This window comes from Copadichromis virginalis, linkage group LG9 (genome assembly GCF_057382275.1).
Source record: "Copadichromis virginalis isolate Kocher_CV1m ecotype Utaka linkage group LG9, C_Virginalis_male_GT1.1, whole genome shotgun sequence".
In the NCBI taxonomy this organism is placed as follows: domain Eukaryota; kingdom Metazoa; phylum Chordata; class Actinopteri; order Cichliformes; family Cichlidae; genus Copadichromis; species Copadichromis virginalis.
Genome location: NC_140626.1, coordinates 34,826,405 through 34,842,441, shown reverse-complemented (window position 1 = coordinate 34,842,441; position 16,037 = coordinate 34,826,405). Strand labels below are relative to the sequence as shown.

Below are 16,037 nucleotides of genomic sequence, written 5' to 3'. Positions count from 1 at the left end.
CTTCATCACACTCGGCTCCAAACTTGCAGTTCCCACATTTGGAGGTCTTTTTCCCGCGGCCGGAGCCTTCGTCGTCTGCAGACACACAAACGCCGCTCAGCTCGTCTGCTTCAACTCAGAGACTTAAAAACACTCAGAAACAAACCAGAGCAAACATGAAGCTGTTTACCTCCATCTCCAGATCCTGATCCAGCATCTGAGACACACACACACACACACAGACACACACACACACACACACACACACAGACACACACATACACAGACACACACACGTTCTGAGGTTAGTGTCACTGGCTACAGGAAGTTAACTTTAACCTGCTGCTGCAGAGGTGTCATAACAGGCTCTGTGTGAGGAGCCCATACTTCTGGACTCATTGAGTAGCTTTGCATGATTAACAGTTCAAAATAATCCTTCTTTATGAAGACGAGCATCACACAGATGGCTGCCAATCAGTGCTCAGTAACATCCAATTAAAATCCTTGAATTTCACCAAACCTGGAGCTCCGCCTTCCTGGATGCTCTGTTACTACGGTAACCTCACAGCAGCCATATTATTGGTCACATGATGTTATTAAAAGTGCTCTAAAGGGCTCCAACAGCACAAACACGGTCATGGTGTGTCACCATGCATCTGTCAGTCAAAGAGGCCACGCCCCTAAAAAAGCTAACATTAAGCCTTTAAACATTTTAACATGGAAGTCTATTGGAGCTGACTCACTGCTGCACATCATCTGTGAGGCTTTGCAGCCCTGATGATCCACCAGGACAAACTCAGCAGTGTGTGAGGAAGAGGAGGAGGAAGAGCCAGCAGCAGCTGACGGATGGAGAGAATAGACAGACTGTTCCCTGTTTGTGAAGGACTGCTAGGAAAGTTTAACATAACTGTCTGTGCTGAATCAGTCTTATTAGGTAATGTTCACATAATGTGATCATCCCAGTGTTTCCAGTGTGGGAGAAAGTACTCAGAGTACTCAGGGCCTTCAAGCTACACACTATGAAAGGCAGCAACAAGTTTAATGTTTTTTTATCAGATTACAGGACTTTGATTTAGACTCTGGGGTTACCTGTGACTGTGTCCACCTGTTCACACATTAATCACAGCGAGCGTCTGAAACCTGAAGTCTGCTTATTATAAGAAGCAGTGAAAGGCTAAAGAAGAGGGTGAGTTACCGTGGTAACAGGGCCCCTCTGACACGATGTTGATGGCTCTTTGTTTCTTGCACGCCGCTCTCCTCAGGAAACACTCGTTCTGGTACGTGTCTCCGTTGGAGCCGCACACGGGGACGTACTTCTTATTGCACTGAAACACAAAGTAACTTTATCACAGCACTGAGACACACACAGGGCTCTGAGGGAGCCTGAAGGTAACACCTCATTCACGATGCAGGCAGGCTCGCTGCTGATTGGTCAGTGCGCTCCGGTCTAACCAAATTCAAAAATCTGTGCACAATGCCAAAGACAGCACAGTTAGCATGTGTAAACAATGTGCACCCTGCTGTGTGACCAGCTCACAATGATCACGTTTCAGAAGCTTTAATCACATCTGTAACAGCAGCTGTAACACACACATAAAAAAAGCTGTGATTGGTTTCATTCAGCAAGCATTTAATAGCACTGTGGAGACTACACCTGAGCACTGCAGCCTGTAGGGGGCGCCAAGGTGCAGAAGTGAGTGTGTGTAACTCACGTGGAACTGACAGACACACTTGATGTCGGCGCCATTCTCGCGGCAGGTTCCTCCAAAGCGACACGTCCCGGTGTCGCACACGCGCAGGTCGCTTTTCTTCTCTGACAAATCTGGAAAAAAACAAAGCGGATCATTCTTACATCACAGCTATCGTCCAGCGATTTCAACTAAACAAAACTTTGCATGAAATAAAAGTGGTCAGTCTGCGGGATAAACCGAGTCCTGGTTCAGCTCTGAGCTCTGTCCTGCTGACAGGTCTGAGCTTCAGCTGATGCATGGCTGGTGTACAGAGGAGCTCACGGTCCACTCAGATCATCAGTGATGATGATCACTTAATCACCTACAGTGAACAGAATTCAAACAGGAACAGGCTCAGGTGCTGCTACAGCTGATTGAACAGGTGCCACCAAAGGTCAGGCTGGTGTGAGTCCCCTCCCTCACTCTGTGTCTCTACTGTGCTCACATGAAGGCTGACGATGCCTTTAATCTAAACACGTTAGATTAAAGGTATCAGACTGAGCAGCACAGGATCCCTCCTCTGAGGAGCACCACCCCCCGTGCCCCCAACCACCACCAACCACCCCCACCAGCTGTGGAGATATTTCAGTTTGTGGCTAAAACACACACACACACACACAGAGTGGGAAACTCTGATAAAACAATACAGCTCCACTGACAAACACACACACTATTATCCAGGGTAGTAATTTCCTGATGGCAGCTGATTGGTTGGCAGCCCGCAGGCTGGCCAATTAGAGCTTGTAATTACAGAGGCCGTGACCTCAGCTCCCCTGTAATTAGTAAATACCACAGTGTGCTGAGGCAGCCACATCAACCTGCTGACACACACACACACACAGCGCATCCTGGGAGAACACACTGTTTTTGTTATTGTGCGTGTGTGTGTGTGTGTGTGTGTGTGCGTGTGTGTGTGTGTGTGTGTGTGTGTGTTGTTAAAATGACTGTCTGAGAGCCAGAGTTACGTTGCAGTAAACTCTGCAGTCTCTCTGAGTTCAGCAGCAGCTCCATCATAGTTTACTGGTTTTTCTTCCTTTACTGGTCTCACGCTGAGTGGAGCCACATCATTGGTCCACTCTTTAAGACGTGAACTCAGAACAAGCGTGCGCTAACAGGAACTAGCAGTCAGATCTGGGTCCTGCCCGAAGCCTCAGCGTCTTCAACGCTGCCATCTTGGTGATTTTCAAACGGGACTTGAAGAGGGGCGGAGCTGACTGTGGAAACAATGATCTCATTGGCTAACAACATGGCAATGAGTGCAGCATCTATAATCTGTCGTTCTAACACTAAGAAGAAACGGCCATCCATGGAGCTGCCACAGGCACAGACAGGTACACGGGCCTGTGTTAATGAACGGGCGTGACATCATTTTATCTTCTGGCAGCTGATTGGTCCCTTAGACTGAAGCCAGGGTCCTTCATCAGGTGATCAAACAGTCAAACACACGCACACACATACACGCGCATCAGTTGCATCATCAAGTGTCGGCAGCTTGTTTATGGAGTCGGTGTCTGCAGGGACCAGTCGGGAGGCTCTGTGGGAGTCACAGCGGGTAACCCCGCCCCCACGGACGACAACCTGCACACAGGTGTTAGTGGAAGGAGAGTGTGAGGAGAACGACAGCAGCAGGAGCAGAGAGGGCCGTCTGCACGTTTCTGCTGGAAACAAAGCTCAGCGTGCAGCAAACATGTGCTCAGTGTTGCCTCTTTGCTCTACGATTCTATAACAGAATGAAACAATAGCGCCAGATAGAAATAAGGAAAAAACACTCATTTTATTTCTATTAGATCTGAAAATGTTGCAGGGATGCAAGTAGGGATTAAAACCGCAGGATGAATGGTTACCGGTGCTGGAAATGCAGGCGCTTGATGCAGTGTTTTGATTTTGCTGCCACTCGTACCCACAATGCAATGCGCGTAAGTCACGTGGTTTGTCGATCTCTATTAACACTAACTAACTTCAATCCAAATCAGCTGTTAGTTTAAAGTCACCACATGCAGCCGCGGATGATGGTGTTTGTATGCCGTGTTGTGTTTGCTGCATTTTTAACGTGCTGTTGTGCAGCTGCTAACTCGGTCAGGTCCCTGTTGTACGAGCTTTGATGTCAGCGGGACTAAAATGAGCATCAATCATTCATAAAGTCACATGTTTGTAAGGAAAGACCTTCAGACCTCTGTGAGGAACAGCAGGTGGGGGGACGGACTCGAGCCTCCAGGTGAGCTTCAGTTTGTGCTTCAGCTCGTAAACAGGAACCATTAAAGAGTCGCGCTGACTTCCACAGAGGTGCAGGTTGGTGTTAGGACGCCTCCAGCCGTCAGTTTGATGTTCGTCATCACAGAGTTTGTCCTGACCGAGTGAGACGCAGCGCTGCGGCAGCTGAGAACAGACTAACCCTCAGCCTGTCGCTGGCTTCATCGTCTCCACACCAACAGCAGTAAAACACACCTCACTTACTTCAAAGGAAACAGTCTCCTATAACTCTGAGGTGAAGCCGGCGTCTCCAGGACAACCGCTAAAGGTCGACCTGTGGCCTGATCACGGGTTAAACCGCCCTCCACCCTCCGTCCCCGCCTCACTGCTCTCGTTGACTTCCTGCTGTCGGAGCGAGTCAGGAGCTCATAAAAGACGAGCTGAGGCGGGGTGGTGCGACGTGCCGGGAGAACATCAGTGACGGCGCTCAGGTTTAAAAAAAACCTTCAGAGCTTCTAAAAGTAGAACTCAGAGATTTTTGATTCTTTAGATCCTAAAAAAGTTCAGAGACTTATTTCAGCTCCAGGTTTCTACTTTTAGAGGAGAAAAGTTCAAAATGAGTTCGTGTCTGCACACAAACACCAGCTCACTGATCTGATCAAACATGTTTTAGATGGGAGGAACACATAGGGACTATTTTCAGCGGCGGATTAATCCACTATATGTCCATCACCCGTCCATCATCATCCACCCTCTGCTTATCTGAAGTCACGGTGGCACAGCTGGACAGCAGAGCCTCGAAGTCTCAGCAGGTTCTGGATCAACCCTGGGATCTCCTCCTAGTTTGGGGTGCCCAGAACACCTCCAAAAGGAGGCACGCAGGAGGCGTTGTATTCAGATCAACATAAACTAGAAGTTCCCTCCAGATGTGCGAGCTGCTCCTCCTCCTCCAGGTGAGGGCTCATCTCAGTATCACCTGCTGCTGCTGCACCAAACCACCGCTCCACCTGCTGCTGCACCGTTTTCCAGCTGTTACAGCAACACTGCATCTCGTGAATGAGCTGATGAATCGTTTACTCTGTGATGATCTTTCAAAACTGCTGGTGTTGCCCTCAAATGTCAAACACACAAAAGCAGCGATGTTTTCCCACTGAGTGAAGGATCTGCACTGTAACTCACACAGAACTGAAATGTGTGCGAAATCAAGAAAATGCAGAAAAACACCCTGAAACTTCCACAGCACTCCACTCCATCCTCACTTCCTCGGAAGCGTTTTACGAGCCACAGCTCATTATCGTTCGTCAGGAGACGAATCAGCTGCTCGTTTCTCACGTTGACATGAACCTCCTGCACCTCCTGACAGCACTGCAAACAACAAGGAGGTCAGCAGGTCTGACCACGGTCCATCCACCTCACGACTCCAGGACCGGACCTGCCTCAGTCTCGCCTTCACTGAGTCCACCACAGGACCGGTGTTGGTCTCTTCAGCTAATGTTTACATTTGCATTATTAGGGGCGTGGCCACGCTGACAGGTGTGAGCACAACAGCCTCTGTCAGCGTCAGCTGGTGATGGCTGATAAGTTAAACCAGAGTTCACAAACCAACCACGGTGGTTTGTCCATCTTCTATTTACAGTCTGTGGCCTACCCGCTGTCTGGAGGCCAGATTTGACGATCTGCTGAGAAACGCGGACGGAGCAGCTACACAACCCAGCTCCATCACTGAGCCTCGCCCTGCTCCACCCTGTAATTAACCCTGAAATAGAACCTGGTTAAAGTGAGGAGTGGTCACACACACACACACACACACACACACACACACACACACACACACACACAGAGGAGAGCAACATGGCTGCAGCTTCAGCAGGTGAAACATCTGTTCAGCATCATTACATCACAGCTCAGGTGTACTACAGGTACTGACACACCGACGGAAACACAAATACGAGAAAGGCTGGGTCGCACTGCTCCGACCTCTGACCCTCCACAGAGCCCTTCAAGTGTAAGCAGGCTGTGAGCGAGCTCACCTGGGCAGTCTTCGGCCCTCCCGGGGCCGCAGTCCACACCGCTGCGGTGGAACGAGCTCCGGACGGCGGGGAGAACCAGCAGCACCAGCAGGCAGCAGAAGCAGGAGACCCGGAGCTCTGAAGCCATGATGGAGGACGGAGGGGGGATAACGGGGGAGGCTGGTGTGCGCGCAGGGAGGTGGATGAACACAAAGAGACACAAACTGGAGTAAAAGAATCTGTCGTGTTTTTCTGGGTCCTCCTTCACTAAGTCCTCACAGCACAAATCCACGCAGCGGGTTCTGATCCACGCACAGCTCACAGATTCCGTCCATGTGCTCCTCACCTCGGCTCTCAGAAATACGGAGCAGGGCTGCAGCTCGATCCCGGGATAACAAAGCCGAGCAGGACCTGGGGCTTCACAGCCGACCCCCACACCTCCTCCACCCCTACAGCCCGGACTCTGCCTCCATCCCCCAGCCCCGCTGCCTCGCACTCAAACCGGCGGGGAGAGCCGCGGACACACGAATCCAGGTAGAAGTGCCAGCGGCCTCTGAGCAGCATCCAGGCCGGGGCGCAGAGAGGGTGGAGCGTGGACGGATGAGGGTGGTTCGGCGGCTCGATCGGTCGCGACTTTTTTTGTCCTCCTGGTCTTTCTCCACGGAATCACACATTAACAAAGGCCTGCGTCACGTGACCTGCAGGAGACCACTCCCACTCACTCCCTCACACACACACACACACACACACACACACACACACACACACACACACACACACACACACACACACACACAGAGGTATCCCTGCATGCTTTGCAGCTGACCTAATCTCACCGACAATAATAATAATAATAATAATAACTGCGTCACAGCCGCTTTATGACTGAGTGGAAGTGTCTTCATGTCCGCTGATACCCCCTCCCACCCCCACCATAAATCACAGCATTGAGCGCGTTCACATGCTGACCTGATGGTGGCGCTGCACATTATAGGGGAGATCAACCCACAGCAGCAGCTTCCTCAGGTGTGTGAGGGCAGACATTGCTCGGTAGGTGACGTCTTTTCCCCATGATCGGAAGGTCGGGGGTTCAAATCCACCGAACGGTTCCTCTGAGGTGCCCTTGAGCAAGGTACGGTCCGTATACAGAATCAGGTGAGCACAGGGGTGTCCAACATATGGCCCAGGCGCCAGAATCGGCCCAGCAGACGCACTTTTACCTGTATTTTTATCAACTTTACAGCTCGTCCTGCTGATGAAGACCCCCACAGGCTTCCATAGTAAAAGTAACAGAAGTTCCTTCTTTTTAACGTGTCCACAGTAAAATAAATAAACAAATAAACAAATGTTTATTCACCAAAACATTCTCTCTAAAGTGCCAACAAAGTGTTTCTGTAATTTTGTGTTTATCTTTTAGAGCAGTGCTGACGCAGTAACACATACAGCTGAGCTGCCCTCCTTCCACTGGGATATCGCAGGGACTGAACCTGAGCTCGTTTCCACTGACAGAAAGGGTCCAGATCAAAGTTACAGGGCTAAAAAACACATTTAAGCTTGGATCAAAACTACGAACAAATCTGTTTATGCCTCGTCTGAGAGTCCCAGCCTAAGGACCGAGTCTCTGCCCGAGCAGCAGGTTCGTATCTGTGAGGCAGAGGAGCAGAAACAGCATCAGCACTCTGCATGTGTGATCTGTTTCTGATAAATAACTGCAGGAAACTCCAAAAAATGCATTCTGGGTAAACATTCAAGGCTCATGCCAGCAGGTGGGACATGATGACTACCTTTGGCTTCCAGCTGAGTGTCCTTCTTCCAAAATCATTTTGTGGCTGTTAGCTTTGAAATGTGGAACAGCAGCGTGTGTTCTTTGCTACAGACTGGGAGCTTTGATTAAAAACTTCTGGTTCTGAAGGAGTTCCTGTAAATGTTTGAAGGATCAGAGCTTCAGCCTGTGACTGAAGTTTAGAGAGAAACTTACAGCAGCTGAATGATCTTCTTCAGAGGTAACGATGCTGGAAAAGTGAATGAACAGAACCACCTCTGTGTCCTCTCAGGTTCCCTAACTCTGAATATTGACTGCAGGGCTCATGATCATGGTGTAACCTTCACAACAGCAGGGGGCGCTGCCGCCTGCAGAACGAGACAGACCTGCTCCTTCAGACATAAATAATGATCCTGTTTAAAACGACAGAGGGTCAAACCGAAGGCTTTACTTTGACTGAAGGAGGCTGTAAGTGACTGACGTTTATTTATAAAGCACATTTAAGAGACTAGTGTAGATCAAAGTGCTTCACAATAAAACCGCAGTGCGGGCAGAACAAAGAACAAGTTCTACTTAAAATTGCATTTACACGGTGTCGTGCAGGCCGAATGAAAGTCCACGTGAAGCATCGTTTTAAAGAGGAAACAACGTCTGCGAGAACAAAGTCGGATTTTCACTTTTTTGTTTATTTAACATGTGACTTAAAATCGTATTATTATTTATTATGAACATTTTTGGCTACGACTGATGTAAAAACTCTAAAAATAGTAATAAGTAAGTAATAATAGCTCCTATTATTATTATCAGCAGTAGTAGTGTGACAGATCCACTGGTGTACACAGCTTCAGTGTGTCACTGTGGATGGTGGAGGACTGTGGGCTCAGCCTGCTCCTGTGAGACTGAATGAAGTGTTTCTACTGTTTCTACTGTTTCTATAATCTGGCTCTCTCTCACAGCGCTCGGTGGCTGCACAGCTGCAGATGTTCTGCTGTCGTCGGGCTCTTGGTCAGAGCCAGCAGCCCTGCACGGCCTCGCTTTGTGGGCAGTTTGTCTTATTGTGCGTGATGAGGAACACGCAGGTCTTTAGAAATGATTCGTGCAGCACCATAAATCTTCTTCTGAGGTGTGAAAGCTGTGGTCAGTGCAGCTTCACCCCAGCCGAACCTTCCTGACGAGAGCAGACTGGAGCTAACCCACGGGCCCCTCCTCACACGGGACTCTGCAGGGCTTAAAACGGGGCGTCATCTCCAGAGACACCTTGTGTTCAGAGCCTGTGCCGAGAACACGCTGGGACATCAGTAAAGTGAACGAGACGCTGGCAGCACTGACCCGAGACGCTCCTCAGTAGGCAGGCTGGGAGTGTGAGCGTTAGACGGAGGCTCGCAGACACACACGGACTGATCTTCAGCTCATTAACATGACAAAGTGCAGCTTTTCTCCGAGTGCGAGCTCGGCGTTTAGCCCGAGGACACATGCTTTCACACGCTGTACAGAGTACATTTAATCCTCCTCCTCAGGTCGGCATGTTTTCTCTAAGCCATCTGGGCTCATTAGTTTACCCTCCATGCTCCTCCTCCATTCCCAGCCTCCTCTCTGCTTCCTGTGTTTCCCTTCCTCCTCCTATTCCTCCTTCCCTTCCTCCCTTAGTGATTTGAAGTTAAACTCTCTTTGAAGAGAAACTAACAGAGTGATGCTGTGCCCTTTGACCCTGCGTAAACATTCATTCATCATATAATTATTTCATCCTTCATACATGAGCATGTACCGAAACAAGCAAAGGTAAAGCTGGGGTGAGGAGAACGCTCCAAAAAGACCACGGAGTGCCACTCCTGAAACTGAGGCTACACAGACTCACAAAACTGGACAAGAGAAGGTGGAAAAAGCTCTCAGCTTAGTGAGGATCCATCCTGCCAGTATCAGTGTCCACGCTGCTGCTGGTGTGATGCTGTGGGAAGATTTTCTGAGCACACTTTGGGCTTCATCATCATTGAACTCCACAGCTTACCTCCGTGTTACTACTGCAGGATAACACTGAGGCAGTTCACTCCACAGTCACAGGTCTCAGTCCAACGGCAGCTTTGGGACCGAACGTGAGATTCTCATCATGGATGCTGTGTGATGATGTCATCCTGTCAACATGGAGCGCTGAGAAATGTTTCCAGCACCAGTACCAGCGTACCTAATAAAGTAGCTGTGAGTGTATACAGATATTCATCCGGTGGCCAGAAGTGAAAACACAAACCCTGAATGACTGAAGGAGTCGCACTTTGATTACATCACTGATGTGGACGGGTCACACCTGTAGATAAAAGATGAAGTCTGCGTTTTACAGCCTCAGCGTTTCGTCTGCGGGAGAGAAAAGAAGCTGGAGTATCAGTTAATGCTAGCTCGGTTATCTGCACAGATACAGCAGCGCCACGCAGAGACACAGAATATAATCAGTGCTCAGGACGTCCAATCAGAATCCTCAAATGTACTCTAGGATTTTCTGTTATTAACCACTGACAAGGTCATAGGACACGCCCCTAATCATGAATTGAAACAGGTGAGCTCCTGTACAGTTTATGGATCAGGCTGTGACCATCTGTGAGAGCTGACTGACCTCACAGCCTGTGATTCTGTGTTATTCTGATATTCAGTTACAGATGTGCGGCAGGACGGTTCAGTTGGCTGCAGATGTTTTAGTTATCTGATCAAACTGGGTTTAACTTTGGTTCCCAGTAACCTGCTGACGGTTTAGCTGCAGTCAGATCAGTCAAAGCTTGTCTGGTAAACAGTTCTTATAAAACGAATGCTTGAATGCTTAATGTGACAGCCTCCTGCTTTTACCTCGCCGCCCTCCCTCATCCATTATTTTCCGCTGAAAGCTCTCAGTCGATTAACCTGATTGCACCTGCAAACAGAGGCCACGGCAAAAAGGAAAAAACTCGTCATCTTTAATCATGTTTGAACCGCCCGAGAGCAGCGAGCAGCAAAACAAGCGAGGCAGCCGGGATTCAAGGAAAAAGGGGGAGGAGCCTTTGTTACAGCACATATGTGTATATATGCAATCAGCTGTGAGGGGACCAGGACACACCTCACTCCAGGCACCTGTGCAGGTGCTATATATACATGTATGTATACATTTCAGAGCTGTGGAGGCGTCTGCAGTCAGTGAGGACATAGATGGGTGTTCCAGGAGTTCTGGTGTAGCAGTAACATGTTTAGTAGTTTCCCTGCAGATCCACACACCCTTGTGTTGTTTTTGTGTTTTGTGTGATTTCTTTTGTGAGTTTATTCTTTCCCCTCTATTTAATCCACCCTGAGAGTGAGCCAGTACAGGCCCATGGGTGGGGTGTTGCCCTGGGCTGCACTCTGTTGTTGTTTGGGTCCCTGGGCCTGTGCATGGACCTGTTGCTGTCACCGGATGTTGTATTGCTCATCAATACCTGATGAATCTATATGAAATAAAGATCTGTTTCTTCACCCTGACTGAACATGGACTCTGTTATTTGCACCCCGTCGTGGGTCTTATTATGTCCACATGCAGACTCGGTTTCTTTACAGCGGAAAGCTGTTGAACTCATATTTGAGAAACTCTCTTCCACAATGTTTTCTTACAGGCTAACATATCACAGATTTCACCAACAGGTCAAATATTATTGGAAGAAGCTCTTTAGTTACATCATATGCATCATGAAAGGTTATCGTGGCAGCTCAAATCCTCTCTCTGCTGTTTGAAGGATGTGTTAGTGTTACTGTCTTTGAATGATGAACTGAGCGCCGCTGTCAGCTAATGTAATAGCTTACAATAGAAGACTGCACACAATCAGACACCCCACCAAAAGAAATTATCGCAATACTTGACTCACTACAGGATATTACTGTGTTTTGCCAATGCAGAAGTATTGCATGTGTTGCAGTTTATTACATTTTGTCAGCATGTCCAGCACTGGGCTCAGCTAATGCCGTCTCAGGATGTATGAGATGAGCCTTCTTGCTTTTTATTTGTTTAAAAATAAAATATGGATATTTGGTGTCACCGTGTCAGTGTCTCCATCCCAACACAAATAGAACTGGTTCAGTAAAGGACCCTGATAATGCATTGCTTTAAATGTAGAGACTCTTGAGGGATGGCTGTTATGAGGAAAGGCAGCCCAGAAACTTTGCCAGCAGCTCAGGTCCTCTCAGCAGTGTTAGCTAATTCTCTTGTAGCCTGCCGTTGTGCCTGTCCTCTGATCCCGATCTCTCTAAGCAGTTTTGCTGTTGTACTGGCAACAAAGCCCCTAAACCCCACTTCCACCACCTTGATCTTCCAGCCTCTGTCCTCTGCCTCAGCTGCCAAGTTGGCATACCGCAGCTTCTTACGCTCAAATGTTTCCTCAATTGCTTCCTCCCATGGTACCATCAGCTCAATGACGTACGCAAGTTTGCAGGAGTTAGACCAAAGGACGAGGTCTGGTCGCAGAGTTGTTGTTACGATCTCTGTGGGAAAAATTAGCCTCTGATCCAAGTCCGCTTGCACCTTTCTTTTGCACTCAGCTTTCTCAACTAGACACCTGAGAACCTGGTTTTGTCTCCGTGTATATCTGCCCTGAGTAAGGCTAGTCCTACAACCAACCAAGATGTGCTTGAGAGTGGCTGGGACTGTACACAGGGGGCAGGATGGGTCCTTTCCAAATCACAGCTGCAGATTTATTGGGGAAGGCAGCACATCGTATGTCGCTCGGATGACTAAACTTAGTCTATTAGCCTCCATTCCCCAGATTTCACTCCATGAGAGTTTCCTTTTTTTAGCACTCTCCCAATTCACCCAGCAACCCTGTTTGGCCAGCGCCACGGCTCTGGCATGTCTGGCTCTTTCCTCCTGTCGTCGCACCACCTCCTCCACCATTTTCCGACGTTCAGTTACAGATGCCTGTTGCCACCAAGGTGTTACTGCGCCAAGACCAAATCCTCCTCCGCCCTGTTGGACGTGACCCACCACGTCACGATGGCCTGTAGCACAGATGTGGCTGGGGTCCACTTCCTGCCCATTGCTAGGGTGGGAGCAGCGCCTCTCACTATGGGGTCCCGGGAGTGACATCTCAAACCTCACTTTTGCACATTTAAACTCCTCTACGAGGTTAGGGATAGGCAATGACAGTATCCCGTCGCTGTAGAGGCAGCAGAACAAAGGCTGGAAGTCCACTCACTAACTCATTCTTCACCTGCAGCTCTGTCAGTCCTGCAGGTTTATCTCATCTGAATCCTGACTGCTCGTAGCAGCCGAGGCTGAGCTCAGTGCTGACAGAGTGTGGCAGAGCCGACAGCCGTTTGGACAAAGCACCCAGGTTTCATGTGTCTGTGTGTAAGTGTTGTGACCTGTTTGAGAAGGCATGCTGAGACGCTAACGGTCACCCTAACAGATAAGACGAGATCCGGAAACACAAGCTGCCTCTTTGTGTGTATAGCTGTTGAGTGTGTCTGTCTTTGTGTCCTTATATGGACTTTAACTGCTTTAAATGCCAGTGTCGTCAGACTTTGTGAGGACTCAGCTCGATCTTAATGAGCAACAGTGTTGTTTTTAGTCGGATTATTAGGGCTGGCTTGTGTGTGTGTGTGTGCATGTTTGTGTGCGTGCGTGTGTGTATGTGTGCATGTTTGTGTGTGTGCGCGCATGTTTGTGTGTGTGTGTGTATGTGTGCATGTTTGTGTGTGTGTGTGTGTGCGTGTGTGTGCATGTTTGTGCATGTTTGTGTGTGTGTGTGTGTGTGTGTGTGTGCATGTTTGTGTGTGTGTGTGTATGTGTGTGTGTGTGTGTGTGTGTGTGTGTGTGTGTGCAATGAGGCATGAACGTTGGAGTTGGAGGCTGCAGTGATTAAGCAAAGCTAACAGCTATTCTGAAAATCCATTTTTATGCTGTGAGTTTGAATTTAAAGATATTTGCTTTCAAACTAAGACTTTGTTCTTTTGACTGCTGCTCATGTGTGTATTCAAAGTATAAATGAGATTTTACATCTATTTACCGTTTCACAGAGGTACTCCCCACATTAAAAATACCACCAAATTTATTTGTATTTTTTTTAAGATTTTGAAGTAGTTTGATTTTTTTTTAATTTGTCCGCAGATGAAAACACAGCAGGAGAAGAAAACCTGCCACTAGCGAAACCCCAGCAAATTCCAGCTGTGACCCACATGTCACGATCCTGGGTCTCTATTTAGTCTAGTTATGTTTCTTGTCTTCTTTTTCATGTTGCCAAGTTTGTGTTATCATGTCTACATCATTCCATGCTGTTTCCTGTTTTATTTTGAAACTCTCTGTCCTATTTCAGTGTGCTTCCTTTGTCTCATTATGTCAGATTAGCCTCAGCTGTTTCCCATGTGTTTCCACTTCCCCTGATCAGCTCCCGTGTGTATTTAGCCTGTGTGTTTTCTTTCATTCGTCATCAGGTTGTCTGTTGTTTCTTGCCATGTCGGCATGTCCAGGTTCGTTCAGGTTCACGTCTGGGTTCTTCATCTTGTTTTTTTTAGTTCTCCGACCGCCGTTTTGATGGTGGAGGTGATGTACTACCATGGATATTAGCTTCAGTTAGCCCTGAAGTCCCCACCCGGTGCAACAGGTGTAGAGGTGCGCACAGGTGTTTAATTCGAGTGCCACTGCAGTCAGCTGTTGAGTGCACCAACCAAACGTCATCGATCAGGTTTGCCCTGCTCAACACTCGCTCAATCACAAACAAATCGTTTATTTTAAACAATCTTTTTATGAAGGAATCTCTCAACTTCATGTGTTTAACTGACACGTGGCAACAAAACATGGATTATATACATCTGAAGGAAATTTGTCCGACTGGCTGCTCCGTCATCAGAACTGATTCTGATACTTGGTCCTCTTTTACTCCTGTTACATTACGAGACATCAGAGTCCTGCTTTGTCATATAAAACAGACTTCAAGCCCCCTTGATGTCCTTCCCTCGTCACTTTTCACTAGTGTGTTTGATTCCATTGGCCCCTGTGTTGTGGAAATGATAAATATTTCTCTTCATACTGGCTCAGTTTCCAGCTTCTTTAAACAAGCTGTTGCTGAGCCAATATTAAAGAAACCTCAGCTGGATCCATCTCTTCCTAACAGTTATAGGCCAATATCCAAATTGCCTTTCATAGCGAAGATTTTAGAAAAAGTAGTAGTAGAACAACGTAACTATTTCCTGGATAAAAATGCTGTTATGGACACTTTCCAGTCTGGTTTTCGTACATTGCATTCCACTGAAACGGCCTTACTTAGAGTATCCAGTGACATCTTGATGGCAGCAGACTCTGGAGAGCACACAGTGCTGGTCCTGCTGGATCTCAGCTCTGCTTTTGACACTGTAGATCACAGCATCATAATAAACAGACAAGAACTTGTTCAGGATTACTGGTGTTGTTTAAAAATGGTTTGTCATATTTGTCTGAGAGATCTTTTACTGTTTGCATGAATCATGTGATGTCAGAATCAACAGTTTTACCGTGTGGGGTACCTCAGGGATCTGTCCTGGGTCCAATTCTCTTTCTACTTTATGTATTCCCCCTAGGCCAAATTATTAAGCGCTATAAAAATATCTCCTATCATCTTTATGCTGATGACATTCAACTGTACCGTTCCTTCAGGATTTCTGAGTTTTATAAATTGTCTCATTTAAGTCATTGCCTGACAGAAATCAACTAATGGTTGAATGACAATTTCCTCCAACTAAACTCTGATAGGACAGAAACTCTAATTATTGCTCCACCGTATCAGCTTCTTAAACCCTTCTGTAAAATCGAGCCTCAGAAACCTCGGTGCCATGTTTGACAGCTCGATGTCACTCGAGCAGCTGGTCCGAAACTGTTTTTATCATCTAAGGAATATTTCAAAACTCAGACTAATGGTGTCAAAGCCTGAACTGGAGATGATTATTCAAGCTTTTATTTCCTCCCATTTAGACTACTGTAACTTTTTACTTCTTTTAACAAATCAGCCTTAAATCGTCTTCAGACGGTGCAGAATGCTGCAGCACGACTCTTAACAGGCTCCAAGAGAAGATCTCATATCACTTCAGTCTTGGCCTCCCTTCACTGGTTTCCTGTAAGTTTTAGGTTTCATTTTAAAATTTTAGTTCTAACCTTTAGGGCCCTACATGGTCAAGCTCCCCAATATTTGTATATATATTGTTTTATATTTCCATTTCTTGTATTGTAAAGCACTTTGTGGGGGTTTTTTTTATCTGTGAAAAGTGCTATATAAATACATTTTACTTACTTCTCCAAGTTTGGGTTAATGTTTTGCTTTGCATCAGTTGTCTTGCCTTTTGTTTGAACCTTGTTTATCATCCTTATTAAATGGATCACTTTTTGTTATCTCAAATTATGTTCCATGTTCCATTTTG

General features: G+C 47.3%; 1 protein-coding gene across 1 annotated transcript in view; it reads right to left on the bottom strand.

The window, feature by feature from the left end:
- The window catches only part of LOC146702393 (tomoregulin-1-like), a 15,714-nt gene extending 8,986 nt beyond the window's left edge, over window positions 1-6,728 (bottom strand). Inside the window, exons 1-5 of the mRNA XM_085469128.1 lie at window positions 5,930-6,728; window positions 1,692-1,801; window positions 1,175-1,304; window positions 170-196; window positions 1-75 (exon numbers count right to left, since the gene is read on the bottom strand). The exon at window positions 1-75 is cut by the window's left edge and continues 16 nt beyond it. Coding sequence (XP_085325254.1) covers window positions 1-75; window positions 170-196; window positions 1,175-1,304; window positions 1,692-1,801; window positions 5,930-6,056 — 469 coding nt within the window. The 5' untranslated portion in view covers window positions 6,057-6,728. The remainder of the gene's footprint in view (window positions 76-169; window positions 197-1,174; window positions 1,305-1,691; window positions 1,802-5,929) is intronic.
- Between the last annotated feature and the right edge of the window lie 9,309 nt (window positions 6,729-16,037).